The sequence below is a fragment of the Cygnus atratus genome, chromosome 3 (genome assembly GCF_013377495.2).
Source record: "Cygnus atratus isolate AKBS03 ecotype Queensland, Australia chromosome 3, CAtr_DNAZoo_HiC_assembly, whole genome shotgun sequence".
NCBI lineage: Eukaryota > Metazoa > Chordata > Aves > Anseriformes > Anatidae > Cygnus > Cygnus atratus.
The window spans coordinates 79,397,465-79,414,270 of NC_066364.1; the positions used below are offsets into that span (position 1 = coordinate 79,397,465).

The 16,806-nt window shown below is 38.2% G+C and overlaps 2 protein-coding genes across 2 annotated transcripts in view; one reads left to right on the forward strand and one right to left on the reverse strand.

Annotated features, from left to right (window-relative positions):
* Positions 1 to 2,960: 2,960 nt before the first annotated feature.
* On the forward strand, positions 2,961 to 4,631 carry LOC118254760 (cytochrome c oxidase assembly factor 6 homolog). The gene is made up of 2 exons (XM_035560348.2): positions 2,961 to 3,302; positions 4,231 to 4,631. Exons 1-2 carry the CDS (start codon positions 3,159 to 3,161, stop codon positions 4,324 to 4,326), a joined length of 240 nt encoding a protein of 79 aa, XP_035416241.1. The 5' UTR covers positions 2,961 to 3,158; the 3' UTR covers positions 4,327 to 4,631.
* A 705-nt stretch (positions 4,632 to 5,336) lies between these two features.
* Positions 5,337 to 16,806, reverse strand: part of TARBP1 (TAR (HIV-1) RNA binding protein 1) — a 36,239-nt gene continuing 24,769 nt past the window's right edge. Inside the window, exons 21-30 of the mRNA XM_035559108.1 lie at positions 15,851 to 15,961; positions 14,698 to 14,847; positions 13,316 to 13,402; positions 12,289 to 12,485; positions 11,176 to 11,257; positions 9,713 to 9,884; positions 9,261 to 9,452; positions 8,150 to 8,274; positions 6,844 to 6,980; positions 5,337 to 5,717 (exon numbers count right to left, since the gene is read on the reverse strand). Coding sequence (XP_035415001.1) covers positions 5,555 to 5,717; positions 6,844 to 6,980; positions 8,150 to 8,274; positions 9,261 to 9,452; positions 9,713 to 9,884; positions 11,176 to 11,257; positions 12,289 to 12,485; positions 13,316 to 13,402; positions 14,698 to 14,847; positions 15,851 to 15,961 — 1,416 coding nt within the window. The 3' untranslated portion in view covers positions 5,337 to 5,554. The remainder of the gene's footprint in view (positions 5,718 to 6,843; positions 6,981 to 8,149; positions 8,275 to 9,260; positions 9,453 to 9,712; positions 9,885 to 11,175; positions 11,258 to 12,288; positions 12,486 to 13,315; positions 13,403 to 14,697; positions 14,848 to 15,850; positions 15,962 to 16,806) is intronic.

Below are 16,806 nucleotides of genomic sequence, written 5' to 3' on the forward strand. Positions count from 1 at the left end.
CTAGAAGAGAATGGGGAGGGGACCTTGCTGCTTAACCTGTTTCTGACTGCTACTTACTTTCTCCCCCCTAAAGACCTTCCAGTAACAGGCATTCAAAGCCTCTAGATTTTTTTTCCAGAGCTTCTGCGCTCCATGAAATAGGATTGATGTACTAGTAGGCAAACCTCCTTTCTCCATCCAATGCTTGCCTTCAAAACACTAAGGTAAAATTCACTGTTTAAAATGAAACGCTTTTATCTTCATTTAAGTGAGAGCTTCCCAGAGAGATGGCTGATGTCCAACCATTTAAGTAGTCTCTGTTAAAACATTTTCAAAGAGGAACAGAAAGAGGCGACTACTGTTTGCAGTTCATGGTATTTCTTTGCTTAATTTATTCATTTTTAATAATAAAACCAGACACAATTAATTATTATGATTTCTTTAATCATATTCTTTCCTCAGGCATAGCAAGGAACACTGGAAGACTAAAAGAGTCAGAGTTACATCTTTAACAGACATCTGAAAAGCAAGAAAGAGAAAATATTGATGCATGATTCTCTCACACTACGTATTTTTGCAATTTTCATTTTAAAATATGGCTTGGTGCTCAACAACAGAAGACAATGCCCTGAGCCACCTCAGGTAAGATCCTGTTATTACTTCTAGCAAAATAAATAGTTGGGCACAGGGCTATGTTGCTTAAAGAACACTATTTCAAATGAAATCCACTGACAATTTATTATGGATAAGCATCATAATTTAAAGGAGGTTATATATGAGCCTTTCTATGCAGAAAAAACAAATTAATTGAGCTCTTGGTATAAGCACAAAGCTGAACACAGCCACAGTACTTCAAGAAGTGCTTTCATTACTGGTCCTAGATATACCTGTAACATGCTAATTGCTTCAGCAGTGAAAGGAGAAATTGTCATGGCAGCCAATCCAGAACCTGCTGGGTAAATACCAGGTAAATATGGGGTAAATAAGTCTGCAGGTGACGAGAGATTTGTAAGGTGTTCATCAGAAGGCAGAGCTGTATCCCAGTTAACAACAAGAGGCGCAAAAGAATCCGAGAGCTGAACTACTGTACAGACCCCACACAATTCACCTCAACATGGTCCTGGCAAGAGTGTTGGTGGACAACGGGCACCCGTTTCTTTAATATCTCACTAACTATTAAGTGGAAACATAATTCAGAGGCTTCAGTTGTGGCAAGCAGCTCACCTAACAAATCTGGAATTATTTCAGCCTTCCATCTTTCTAGACCATTTGCCTCTGCCTGGCTATTATAAATATCCCATTTATTACTTACTGGGCACACTTCCCCAAAGCAAAGGGCTAAAGATAGACGCTTAGAATTGGCGAATTAACAACAACAAAAAAATTCAGCTCCTTATGATAGCAGTTTAACCAAATGGAAACATTGTCATTAAAAATATATTAGAGAAATCTGTCTTTTTTTCTGTTCATGTACTTTCTAAAGCCAGATTACTAGATTTCCATAATATCCATTACATAGAGTTATTTACAAATGTCTTCAGCGAGTATTTCTTGGACTGCAGGCCCTTAAAGAATAAACTATTTATCACAAATATCCCAGATATGCTATTGGGGCTTTGTGATTAATTATATATAAACACATTATTCTTTCTGTTTCATGAATGCAATAACTAAACAACCTTATACACAGCATAAATTTTAAAATCTGAAACACAAGTGACACTTGCTATTACCACGTTTTGGTCCTGAAACTTAATGGCCATTTTCTTTTTAATATTCACGCTTGTAAAAGCTTGCTTCTCAAAAGCTTGTGTGCATAAGAGTCATGAGTAAGCTTAATTACTACTATATCAATTATTTTCAATAAAAGTCTTTTGTAGCGACTTCTACTCACCTTAAAGTCCTTATTATGTTAGAAATTAATGTACTGCATTTCCCTCTCCTACCCATCATAGTCTAGCAATAAAAGGGTGGTTAACGTAAATAGCCAGAGATGAGAACACAGACTGTGTTAAACACCATCAGGTGTACTGCAGCATTCACGTTCACTTTGCTCCCCCAAAACATCCCTCACAAGAAGTATCTTGACAAAACATGTCCCTTCCAAGGGGTTGGTTAAACATTGCAACAAACGAAATCCCTTCCGAATGTGGCTGGCTCACAGGGGCTCTGCTGAAGGTGCTCTTCTCTTACAATACTTTTCCCTACAGACAAGCGAGCCACCGACACCGTGCCCCATGAGAGCATGCCTCCCATCACCGGCCAGAGTTGTTATCGTGGCCCAAGGAGGAAACACGGTTTGGGTCAGGAAGGGCTGAGCAGAACAGAAGGGCTCTGTGGGCTCCCTTCCCCTGCAGCACCCCTGCTCCAGCGAGGTGCCCTGCAGGTGAGCTGCTCACCAGGGCACTGGGGTCGATGGGGAGCCAACAGCACTGCCGTCACCACGCCAGGCCCTCAGCCTGAACTCTGGCTTGCAATTCAGCCCCGCGTAGCCCTGCAGACCACCAGATGCCGGTGGCTCAGCGCCCACCAGTTCGGGCTCGTGTTATGAAGGCCTGCCCAGCCAAAACTTCCCCCATCCCACAGCAGCAGCGCAGGGAGTTTCCATGGAAACGGGCGCTTCGGGAACTGCACGGCACCTAGCGTTTACAGGCGGCTGACGTATATTTGGGCAAAGACCATTAATTAATTGTGCAGCACCACAGACCCTCCCAGTTCCCCCAGGGAAGTAGGCACGGCACAGAGCCTGCCAGAGCTCAAGCAGCATTCAGACAGTGCTCTCAGACACACGCTTTGTTCTTTGGGTGGTCCTCTGGGGACCCAGGAGTTAACTCGATGACCCCTGTGGATCCAATCCGGCTATTCTGTGATTCTGTGATTCCCAAACACAACCACGGCACGGCCTCCTCCCAGCCCCGCGGGCCTCACGCCCGATGCCAACCCCCGACGGACGCGGAATGGCGGCCGCCCGCCCCGCCTCCGCCCCGCCCGCAGCCGCGCTCGGCCTGCGCCTGCTCCTGACCTTCGGGAGGGAGGCTGAGAGCCGGGTCGTGCTGGGCCGAGCCGAGCCGGGTCGTGCTGGGCCGAGCCGGGCCGAGAAGGGCCGGGGCTGCCCGCTGCGGTGAGGGGCGAGGCGCGGTGTCGGCCGCCCCGTGTGCCCGCGTGAGGCGGCAGGGAAGATGTCGGCGCCCACGATGCAGGAGAGGAAGGCGTGCTGGGGGGCGCGGGACGAGTTCTGGCAGTGCCTGGAGGCACACGCGGAGGACGCGGCGCGGTGCGAGGAGCTGCGGCTGGCCTTCGAGTCCCGGTGCCCCCAGCAGTGGGTGAGCGGTGGCCGCGGGCGGCCCCACGAGGGCCGTGCCGGGACAGCCGAGCGTCTGCGGGCCGCGGGGGGACGAGCCCGGGGGGAGAGGGGAACGCCGCAAGCCCGGGCTCCCCGATAAACAGGCAGCCCGTAGGGGCGTACAGCTGGGCAGCTGGAACTTCAAAAGGGCTGAAGGGGACCGGGAAGGTTTAGGAAGCAACACAAAGTATCGTTGGTAAAGGAGAACAGCTAATGGGGAAGGGAAGTGAGGCCCAGGGGGTGCAGCTGCATCATAAAACCCACACCTGGCGTCTTGCTGCGCATAAAAACCTTCTTTGCACAGCAGGGCTTCACAGTGACCCATCTGCTTGCACATAACTCTTCTGTGGCCTGCATGCTTTCCAGTTTCCTAAGCACGAGCTACAATTCCTATCTGATTTAGTAGGTGTTGCACCTTAGCAGCAGTGGTGTCCAAGGGGCTGAACACTTCCTATTTGAGCCCACGAGCCAAAATCAGCTGAAAAAATCAGTATGCTCCCAGTGGCTGTGCTGACTTACACTCTGAAGGTGGCAGTTCTGCTGTATGGCATCTCCAGTGCTGGTGGTGGTGTTTGCAGCGCTTTGCAGAGGTCCTGCACTCTGCGATACCATAGAAAAGCTGCTGAATTTACCTGTTTCCACAATCCCTGTTCACTGCAGCAAAAAAATGCAACTTAGTGGGCTACTTTTATTAGATGTTCACGGGAATAAGGGGAGAGGTGATGACAGGTTGAATCTTCTCATTCAGTCAAGCAACAAGCTCGTAACTGGGGTAGAAAGCTAAAACCCTACTGAAATTTAGTAGTCAAAAGACCATGTACTCCTCAGTCTTGTTATGATGCACAAAGGCCCTTCCTTGTTCTGCTAGTTTCTTATGATGAACATGAGTTATTTCTCTTTTTAAACAGGTTAAATACTTTGACAAAAGAAGAGACTTTTTAAAATACAAAAAGAAGCTTGAAGCAGAAGGGTTTCATCCTCCAGAAACTGCTGGGAAGGCATAAGTACTCTGCTTTCAAAGTATAGATGATGAGAATAAAGCTGTGGAAGGAAGAAGCACAAGAAGCAACAGAACCTGCTTCAGTGCAAGAACTCGAGGTCAAGAACTGCTAACCTGTCTTCCTAAAACGCAGGCCGCTGTTCTTGTTGCAGGGTCTCACGTCTGCTTAAAAAAGGATGGTCATGGACAACTTGAGTATGAGTCAAAGTAGTATGGTGCCAGGCTGTTCGCAAATCTGCGGCTTTGAACATGTAATGACAGTCATTGTTTCACAAGAATAAATAAATGATTATATGATAGCATCATGTACATATCCTAAAAAGAATTAAAGTGTTTTTCAGTAAGTGAACTAACTTTTCTTAAGAAAGCTTTTCCAACTTCACTTCCATGTCAAAAGCCAGGGGAGGGTGGCTTATGTCATCTGCATTTACCATTGGCCAAGTATTTCAAAATATTTTAAAATATAGTCAGTTTACTACGGTAGCCATTAAAAAGCCTAATGTAGCCTGTGTATATGATACATAAGATACATATTTTGAGTATGCTTTTTTTTTTTTTTTTAGAAACAGTAAGGTTTGTTGTTAGCTGTAACAAGTGGTTTCCAATCAGTATCTGTTAAAAGTAGGGCAGTTGTTTATCCCACATTATGGTCTTCCGTGTGATTTAGAATTAATTATGTTACTGAAGTAACTCCATTAGAAATACGTACCAGGGTTTACAGCAGGACTAGTAAGCTCGACCATAAAGGACACTTAAACAAGGGGCAGCGTAGGAAATTTGCTACAGACTGGATTTTATATACATTTTGAAAATTAAATTCACTTACACTACCTGATGTTGGAAGCATTAAACACTACTCATACTACAAGTTTGGATTGTGGTTAGTGCCTCCGCTGTGGTTAGTGCATGTGGTCAAATATGGCCGACAATCAACAACAACAAAAATCCTATGTTTTGAATTTGGGATTGTTCATGGTACTGTGTTGATGATCACAAAATAAATCACACACCACGTGCAATATAAATAGTATTTATTACCAATGCAACCAGTTTATTTAAGGAGGTAAAGCATTAAGGCATTTAAAAAAATCACTCTGAACTACAGAGAACAAAACATGCAAAATATAAGAATCCTCATTCACCCTGAGTTGTATCTCCTCTGTTCAGGATTTCATGTTGTAGCACCATAGGAAGTCACCCAGATGTACTGTAAGGCACAAAATTCTTGGTAGTTATTTCTGTTTTTGCTTGATCACCTGTTGCCTTGTGTACTCCCAAATCAGCAGAGCTCCACTGACATGAACATTGAGAGATCGAATAATACCCTGCTGAGGAATTTCCACACAGACGTCCAGGTGGTGAATCAGGTTTGCTGGGATTCCTTCATGTTCATTTCTAACAGAGAAGAAACAGCAACTTACATCTGGGAGAAGACAGATGTTCCAGAAGGAAGATGATAACAGAAGTCACAATAGCAACTAAATACCATTTGGAAAATGGCGCATCTGCCCTTAAAGGTAACTACAAGAGTATTATTATTATTATTAAAGCAATTTTACATTACTGATACAAAGAAAGCATGGGTGACCTAAGCTGTGATACAGGAAAACTGGCAGAGCATTCCATCTTCAGTTCACTGGGCCAGCAACAGCTGAGCACCTATCACTCAGACTCCCCCCACTGTATTTATTTTGAACAATCCATATGCAACAAAATAAATAGTTACAAATAAGGGCATGAAGCTGCTGGCACAACAAAGGGGCTGGGGGGGGGGGAAGGCTCAACTACCCACTTCACTTGTGACAAGGTCTTGGTATGAGGGAATTTCAGACTGACCAAAATCTTGAACTGGAAATACTTCACTTCTTTAGAATAAGCACATCAAAAGATACCAAAGGTTTTCAGTAATTTAAGCTATGCTTTTCATTAGAAGAGAACAAAGTGGTTATGAGAACTACAGTCTGAAAACAAACTACATTCAAAAAGGGCTGAAAAACAGAGGTATTTTTGCCTACTTTGTCCTAAAAGGAGAGGCAGGCCCCTTCCTCCTGACCTCACTTGGTGGCCCAGCAATTCCAGGATCTTTCTGACTTCTAAAGATTTTATAGATTGCTTTAGCCTCCCCTTTGTCACATCTGAGGCTTTCTGGTTGTAGGAACTGATAATTGTTCTTCTCTAAAGTCCTCTCAGCCTCTGCTCAAACTGCAAATACTGTGCCTGCTTCTGTGTGCCACATCTGCCTCATCCTAATTTTTTAAAGGATGTCCGATAAAAAAAAAAAAAGGAGTTGCAGTATACAGACTGGTTACTAAATATGAGAAAAAGCATCATTCAGGAGTAGATATCCATACTTCCCATCCCTTAGCACACAAAGCCAAACTCATTGCCATTTTCCCAATCTCTTCCTGTTCTAATTCCACTTTTACCAGTGTCACTCGGTTTTTACACGACCCAAATCCGACTAGTAGAAGGGCATGGATGGATGGCAAGAGGTAGATTTACAAAAAGCACGTGTTCTTACCCCAGCAATAACAGTGACTTCTCTGGAAAGCAATATTCTGTAAGATCAAAACTTTTTGCCGTCTGTTCCACACCAATAATAGTGTAGCCTTCTGTTTTTTTCTGCTGTAAATAATCAACAAGCTGAGATGGTTTCACCTGTCCATCAAAAGTAGGGAGAAATACACAAATATTTAAATACTGCCATTTGTAAACTTCTGAAGTTACTGTAAAAAAAGATTTACTTGGACAGCTTTTAGCAGAATTAGGTTTTATCCCCAAAGACTGTCCATATATGTACATTACTATTTTAAAGGCTCTTCAACAGCAGAAAAGGTAGGTACCATGTCACAAATATTCACTCCATAAATACAATGAACAAAGTCATTTCTACACTACTGACAGCTGAATGTAAAAGAATCACTATTGCATAAGGTAAGTTGCATACTTGTTATTTAACCATGCAATCCCTTCCTGAAATAATGTAGTGGTTGGTCAGTATTGTAACCCAGTTGCCTTCCATGCCTGTATTACAACTTGTGATAGCTTAAGATAGAGATAAATAATTTCTTTGTTCCTTCTTCATCCAACTCTATACTGCCTGTTTGTATTAGATTGCAGTTTTTTCCACGCAACAGAAGTTCTGTCATCAGTAAAGAAGCAGAGAGATTAGGTATGAAAATGTGTGCTCATCAGCATTCTGTTTTAGGCAAAACACTCTACAGCTTTATTGCTCTACAAAATAAAATCTCAATATGCTGAAAATAAACACCGTGTAAAAAAAAATTAAAAATTCAAACTGAATTGTTCAGATGACTTAACTAAAGCTGATACTGAAAAACAAATTGCTATAAAATACCACAACCATATCTTCTACCAAATGGTAAAGATACAGGTTGAAAACCTCATTTTTATAAGCTAGACAATAGGTTCAAAAAGCTTAGCACAAGCTAGCTTCAGGCAAATTTAATGATTATACTCATGAACTTACCAAAAGCAATGATCTAAGCAAGATAAATGCAGTGTTATTCAACTTTTATAAACAAACATCACAATTGAATATTCCACTATAAAACACTCAGTAAGCTATAATGGCAGCTCACATAATTTTATCACAGCAGAATAAAAACTAAAGTTTTCAAATTCTTTGTTACCAGGCTGACTCAAAAGTTATTCCAAAATATTCAACGTTAAGTGTCAGAAATGACAGGAGCTTGTTAAATAAGAAGCTCATTTTTTGCAAGAGGAAAAAGAGGTAAGACTGTGAACTATGCATTTGCTAAACTCAAGACGTGATAGTTTTTAGCTATTAAACTGTTTCCATTCACCTCAACAAGGGGGAGCCACTGCTCTGCAGAAACACTAAGATGCTGAAACTGTTTATCTTGTATGTAATGAAGACTGCCGACAACTAGTGCAGATGCCCCAAATATTTCACTTGTACGACACAAACCTACAACAGAAGAATTAAAGTGATTTTTGTATAGAAAATAATATAAACACCATGCCAGAATATTTTAGCAAATGAAAAAGGACAAAGAATCCAAAAAAGACATTTTTATTTTAGCCCTCTGTTTTTAATCAGTTTCATGTACTTTTAGGTCTTCTCCAAGTCACACCTTGCTCCATATATCTTACCAGAAAAAAAAAATGTTTTGTAACTTAGAAGACAGATAAAAATGGTAAAAGCTCTTTGTCTGGATAGCACACTTCTACAGTACTAATTACGCACAGTAATGGGCCAGCGTAACAGCCTAGGTGTGGATGGATGGACATGTGCACACACACTTAAGCTCTAAATCCAATACCAGTTAAATGAAAAACTTGAGAACGACACATCACAGCATTACAGGGCAGACAGCACCAGCTTGTGGGCGTATTTTTTATTAACAGTTTACCTCTAGTTATTAAAACTGCTGACAACAGCAAGCACAATGCAATAACGTATTTGTAGGATTTGTTATATCACAGCTTGCACTTGCACAATAGGAGTACTTAAAATTGGAAATGGGTACTTTCCTGTTGTCCAACTGTCATGAGAAACTAATATATCTACAAGATTTGGTTTAATTGGTATACAAAAAAAGAAATCATTTCCCTTTAACAGCATACACAGTTATGAAAAACTTAACTGTGACAAAGAATATGAATGCAGAGAGAAACCTAGCTGTAAATTACAGTGAAGTTCTATTTAATTAATGCACGCTACGTGCAAGTGCTTTTTCTTTTCTTTTTAATAAATAACTACAGAATACTATTTTGTGAAGGGGGCAACATTTGGTTACCAAGTTCGTGAAGGATAAGGATCTATTTTTCTGGGTAGTACTAAAATAATTTTCTTATATCAAGATACTAAAAAAATTCTTACAAGTAATTTTTATTAGCCGAGCGTGCTCTAAAGTCTAAAATAAAAGTTTTAAAATGTCCATTCAACCTTACCTCCTAAATTGGTAGGTTTATCAATAAGTGAAGCCACCACAATCAGTCTGCTGTTTGATTTACCAAGTTTAGCAGCACGGTCCTGAAATACCATTTCCAGGTCTAAACTAGGAGTACTGTTTTTCCAGGGTATAATCTTTTTCTGAACATCAGTCCATTCTGTTTGGCCATCTGTTTCAACTGAATTTGAACCTATGAAAACCAAGTATTAAGTCATATGGATATAAAAGTCATAGTGAAGCTACTGCTTCAGTAAAGAAGATTACCTAAATGGTAATACTGTACGCAACATTAGTCACCTATTATCATTTTATGGGACGTACTATGCTCATGCGGATACAAAACTAATACAGCAGGATAACAGAGATTGTGCGCATACTAAGACAAGATTTAGTACAGAAATACGCTATTGCCACACACAAATAATTTAACACAGATTAGCTATATTTTACCCATGTCTTGCTGAGACCAGTCACTCAGTTTTAGATCAAGAAGTTCAGTTCGAGATTGATACCACTGAAATGTTGGTGGCAAAGGAATGTCAGTGAATCTGTCAAATTTACAGAGTGAGATCCATTCATCCTCAGCCACTTCTGAAAGGCGTGGAAGAGCGTAAAATATTGTCTGCAAGGTAACACAACATTATTAGCAAAGCATCACTCAAAGCAAGCATAGCAGATAATAAATTAACCTCTAGGCAATTTTAAAGAACACATCTTTTATCTATCATCCCATGATTTTAATACTAGTTTTTCTTGCCACTTGACTTAACTTGCTAACAACTCTCATGAATCATCTCTTTACATCGAGTGCTATCCCAAACTTTCATTACACTACTCTCTCTAGTTACATGTTTTTAAGGATCTGCATTGATTACTGTTCTATAGTTTTCAGCAGAGGTCTTGTGAAAATATTTTATGTATAACACACTGAAGGGTTTTCAGATGCCCTCATGAACTTCTAGTAAATAAAGCAGATTGCTTTAACAACAAGAGGAATATGGTCAAAAACATTAAAATCTAGTCCTAAAACCCAACTCAGCACCACCAAAACAGCTAACCACAATTAATCAAGGACAAAAACAAACACCACCATCACCCTGCTCGAACTGAACGTATGAATAAAATGAGGAGTTTAAAACCCAGATGTTGTGGTTATCCTATTAAGATGTACCCTGAATACATTTAAACACTCAACAAGTATCAGCCTTGCTTTTTCTTATTGTTCAAGATTTTCACTGCCTGATTGTGGTAAGTCATATCTAACACATCTAAGTGTTCACGTAAGTACCTTACAGAACATCAGTTTTCAAAAATAAAAAAATACAAATAATTCCTTCTCTGAAAGACAGCACTGCTTGTGCCAAAACTCATCTATCCCCTTTCGTATTCATGTTTCTCATCTATTTTCAGTTTACCTCCTATTTCCATCTCTTATTTTTATCAGCACTCATATTTTTGCCTTCTGTCCATCACAGTGTTTATTCAGCTTTCAGTTATTTAAGCTATGGCAAAACATATAGCTGAAAAAGATGTTCTAGAAGCTACATATTTGTATTCTGTTCACATTAGACAACAATTTAGTTAAGCGTTCCCTGGAAGCGTTCAAGGCCAGGTGGGATAGGGCCCTGTGCAACCTGATCTAATGGAAGATGTCCCTACCCATGGCAGGGCGGTTGGAGCCAGGTGGTCTTTAAGGTCTCTTACAACCCAAACCATTCTATGATTCTATAGCAGAGCATTAATAAGAGAATTAAGTTGTAGTCTTAACGTAAAATCCATCACAAAGTAATTTTTTTGAGTTTTAAATGCGTAATAGTCTATCATTTCTGCTACAATAGAGCATATAAAGAAAGTTAAAATATACTTGTACAACTATGCAGATACAATGATAAACAGTATTCTTTAGGACTTGCCTCTAGACTATAGTCCTCTAGTGGATGAAAAGTTGCAAAGAAGAAGTGATCTTGGATTCGCTGCCAGTTTCTTCTAGCATTCCTGCAATTGCAGAAAGTAATGCAAGAGGTACACAAAATGCAACATACCAGATTTTTTTAATTATCAAATTGGAACATGGCAACCCGACTGCATTTACTATATGGGAAAGAAAATAACAATTAAGTAAGCGCTAATTTAAAAAATACAGCATTCGGGAAATCAGTTTATGTTTCAAAAAAGACCCATAACATGTCTCCAAATTCTATTATTCGAAGAAAAAAGACCGGCAATAAAAGGTATCCTGTGTGGGCCTCTTACAGAAACCAAATACTAGCCTATGGTCAAGTGACTTACTTTTAATTATCAAAGCCCACTATCAAACACACTCAAAAAAGGCTATTTCCTGCTGCTTATCTGTATCCCACATCTTGACATACCAGCTTGGGTAACTTAACAGTGACTCTCATCAAGGAAACGAATGAGAATGTTCTCAGGAAAAATAAAGCAGTCCAAGTTTATGTTGGCTTACAAGACTATTAGAAATTCTAACTAATTTTAAGTAACTCATAACAACTGGTAAAAACGGATAAAAACACATATAGTATAAAAATATTTTATTTCCAAAGCACTAAACTGAAAAGCATTTATGTAAACCTTATTTAATCATCACCCAAAATTAATTTCCCTTTTTTTTTTTTTGCCCACACAGAAGACTTTTGAAAAATATGACACCTAGAACATTTCAGTTTTATGTTTGAGAATTTACTGGTATCAGAAAGTCTGGAAGAATGATTTTTTATTTCTCCATAACCCATCAGATGACTTAGCACCTATGACTGTCATTTTTTTTTCACACCACCTCTAAACTATGAGCACTGTTCAAATGTGCCTCATTTTTTTCTGTTGTGCTACAGTAAATTATTACTTCATTTGCTGATAAACAGACTTCACTTTCCAAGACTTGCTTTCTTTTAAACTGGAATAATAAAAAAACCAACAGAAATTATCAAGTACTATTTTAGAACTTTAGACTTATTGCAAATGTCTCTGAAGAATAATGTTAAGCTCTAAGTCAGCAGAATGTTACTAACCCTGTGCCATGCATGTTTTCCACTTGTTGAAGACTAGATTCAATGACTGGTGTCAGAGCTTCAAATTCTTCCACATGCAACATTCTGCACATACCCCAGATTTTTTTAAGGGCAACTAATGCATAAAGTCGAACACTGAAATTATGGTTGAAACACCACTGTAGAACTACTATGAGGGCTTTCTTCAGAACCGGCTTCTAAAAAACAAAAGAAGATTTTCATTTATGTTAAGTCTTAATGTATCATTTGGAAGTAGAAAAGTAAGGCTGGCCTAAGAACCGATGCTCTCAGGGAAGTCTTTCAGTCCAAAAGCTTTAACAGCACCTATACATGCAGATACAGACTTCTGAACATGGTTCTGATTTCCTTCCTTCCTTCCTTCTCACTATGGCACAGAGATACTTGTTTTGAAAATGTATTAGTTTATTGTAAAAAAAAATAAAAATACTGTTCTGCATACATAGAAGCCTTTATTTAACATGCTTATCTTCTAGTACTTAGGATGCTTATTTTGTAAATTTACGCAGTCAAAAACAACAGAAATGCTTGGATTGCTGCAGATGTGTAGTATTTTGTTTCATGTAATTTCTGACTGTATTTAAAGTTCCATTTAAAAATTAGAATTCCAAATAAAAAAATATTTATGTAAAGTGGACTAGTTAGTTCCAAAGAACTCTGTATGAGTGTTACTATTCTATAGAAAGATGACCTTCTTTCAGGTTACCTGAGCCCACGACCATGCAAATTAAACTCAGATCAAGAAAAACAACCCTATCTTATTTAAACTGGAACAGCTGTTCTAAAAAAACTCACAGGTAATCAGGCCCTTATGTATCCAAAACGTCTGCTATTTACCTAGTTCTCAGTAAGTCCAATATGGACGAGAAGAGCTGGTATTTTCTGTGTCAAAAGGTACCTTAGCAGCAAGTAAGTATTAAAAAGGTTTTGAAGACAGATTGCAAAAACAGTTATTTCATAAATTCAAATACAGTGCAACTGAATAAACAACAGCTTTAGTCAAACTTACCTTCTCTGAGGTATTTTGAAGAATGATGTCAAAGTGTGATAACACTGATAAAAATGTGCAGATGCTTGTTTTAAGCTTTTCCTCATCCTAAAGGAAAAAAAGAATGCCATGTTTTCTAAAATTCTGTGAAAAACATTTTGTGAAAGACAGCATAAGGTATTGTGTGCTTATGGTGCACCCAAACAGTGCAGAAGCTTACTTCCTGCACTGCCATTCCAGAACCATTGGTATTATATTAGGTGGTCTCACTAAAAATAAACATGGCAGGAAATGTTTCTTAAGTATTTTTGACAACTTCAAATTGGTGGAAGTTAGACTGTACTGTTACAACATTTAAACAAACTAGAATTTTTAGATTAATTTGACCCTCTAAGTATCAAAGGATTTTAAATACACTCTGAAATAGAGACTTTTCCCCAGTGCAGAGAAAAGTACAGCACACATCATCAGTGAACAAAGTTGTCACACAGGGTGATATTAAATACCAGCCTGGTTTGGGGCAAAAATATACAAATACAGTTTTCAATTCTTTTTTCTTTTAAATTCTTCTACTGTTTGACTTTTTGAAAAATAACTACAGTACCAACTAGGCTATTTGTATTTGATAAGCAAGACATCACCAATTAACTATGTTGAGTGGTGAGTTTCAGCAGAGGCCCACATGTAATGTCTTCCTATATGTTGGATGTGATGCAAGTACATGTTATCTACTCAGCCCAAATGTACAATGCTAATAAATTCAAGGTCGTCAGAACACACTATGACTATTTCTATTCTAGGTCAAATCTAGAGATTACTTAAGAATCCAAGACAAAAATTAAATGCTAGCATGTTCTCAGTCAACCCTTTCACAACTTTTGGGTACCATATGCACGATCTGCTTTCAGTTTGGAACTGCTTTTTAGAATGGCATTCTGACAGAAGTTTACATTCAAAGGTGCAAATTATATGTGTGTTATGTAAGCTGCGTTCCTCCTCTGACAAACAAGACTATGTAGAAGCCTTGCAGAAGCTAGGTGTGGAAACAAAAAGTGACTTGGCAATACCTTCCCACACTCAGAATCTAAGTTGTCTATGTATGCCTGATGGCACTTACATTGGCTACTGAACGGACTACTCCTATTCACTACACCAGCTCTACTGAGTCCATAGTAGAGTTTACATTATAAAGGGAAATCTCTCAAGAAGAATTCAATTGTCTTCAGCCACTTCTATATCACAAACTTCTAAATGGCTCAGACAACAGTCCAGACCCACTTCCGAGCTCAACAACCCACTTCTTCTAAATGAAAATACACACAATATATGAAAAAAAAAAACAAAAAAACACTTTACCCTTTTTGTTCAAATTACTTTGAGTGAAAGCCAAAGTTCTTACTTACATAGCAAAAGCAGTCCCAGAATTTACTAAGAAATTGGGGATATTTATGAAGACTCAAGATAACAATCCATTCTATGAAGTATTTCACAGATGCCTGATTGTTACCAAATCCAGCCTGAAAAACTTTGTCAAGGATTCCACACAAAAAATTCTGAGAAAACAAAATCAGATAATCACTTATAGAAATAACTTTAATAATATTAAAGAAAAAAAAATCTAAATAAACATTATGAGTTTTATAATATTGGAAATACTTTTGATACTGCAACTAAAACATTCTAGAACCATCTAATTTCTTTGTTACACAATTAATGTAAGTAATACTTACAGGCAAAAGACTATAAAGGTGGCTGGGATCAGACAGCAAAGTGCTACAGAAGCATTGCTATAGCACAGGCAAATTAAACAATGCACACATTAGAAACACGTACCATATCGTTCTCTATTCCTCATATGGAAGAACTGAGGAAAAGGAGGTTTGGTTGTTTTTTTTTGTTTAAAATACAAACTCCTTGCAAAACATACTTAACATTCATAATCTTAACTGATGGATACAGAATTATTAAAGAATGTTCAAACTCATAGGTACAATGTTACAGTAAGGAGACAGCACCCCTAGGGAAGAACTTGCGTCCCTGCAAGGTTGCCACAGGAGACCAAGTATAGCACCTACGTAAGCTAAATTTTCACTGACATTTGAATAACTTAGAGCTGGATCTAACACTCAAGGGGACTCTATTTTTCACGACTTCACAGCAATTTACTAAATTTTTCAAACATTTTATTATGAAGAAGCATTAGATGAAATCAAGAAATAAAGTTTCTATATTTTCTGGATATTCATAAAATAGCAGCATTTTTACTAAATGAAAAGCTTGAAATCAGACAATCAGTACAGTCCTAGCTAGCCTCAACAATCTATTCTGCCATACTTCACAAATCCAAGATCCAGGTTTTAGTAACCTCTAGAAATACTTAAATCCACAATTTCAAACTGAAAGAATGAAATTACACACAACGTTTAAATCAGCCACAGAGATTAGATGTCTTCTATACCATGCTACAATTAATGCATTCAGTTTGCATGACAAATATTGTTGAAAGTAGATTTTAAAAAAAAAATCTTTAAAAAAATTTATAGTGAAGAGTAATACCTGGTCCAGCTTAGGAAGAAGTAGTATGAGAGTCTGCCATATCCTGTTTTTAATTCTATGCTGTAAAGAGTTCGCATAATAGCGTGTTCTAGATCTGGACACCTGTTCATCCTGAAAGCAAGTTAGAAATTGTATTATCTATCTTTCCTTTAAAATTGAAGACATGGAAGTGTATTTAACTGTACTGAGAACAGCATCTACTGTACAACTAGTAATCAGCACTACAAAGCTAGGAAAAATATGTTAGCCTTATTAATTTAGAAATAAATTTTGAAGCTTGTATGTGAGAAGTGTTGGAAGTTAAAAAAATATAAACACACACACACACACACAATTACACTTTGTATTTTTACTTAAGAGCATAAAAATGTTAGATATTAAGAATAGTCACAGAGCAGAAAGTTGAAGAATTTATGTAAAGGCAGCACCTACTGTACATGAACAATTAAAATAATACTAGGTAAAATAGAGCATGAAGGCAAGCTGTCATTTATTTATATTAAAACAAGAACTAAATAACCTGAGGGAAGAAATGAGTATATAAATTCCAACATTTCTACTTTAATATATACATATAAAAATGGATTTAATCATTCTCTACATTAGTTCAGCTTGTAACTGCAGCTCTAGTTTTGGGACGGAAACTAGTATTCTGCAATAAAAAACATGCTTATGTGAAAGAAAATAGATCAAATAAATGGAACTTTGAAAATAACAAATTAATGTTCTCACATACTCGTATAGCTTTAGATTCTTTCCTTATGTACTCTGTTTTGGCCTTCTTAGTAAACACATGACACTGAAAACTATTTCCTTAACTTTTTAAAAAGAAAATTATGCAGTGATGCAAGTTCCATATTAATATTAAAATGGAAACACTTTTTTTTTTTTTTTTTACACGTTTAAGCCTCATATTTGAGGAAGAAAGGAAATCCATTTTAAAGCTCAAGTTACTT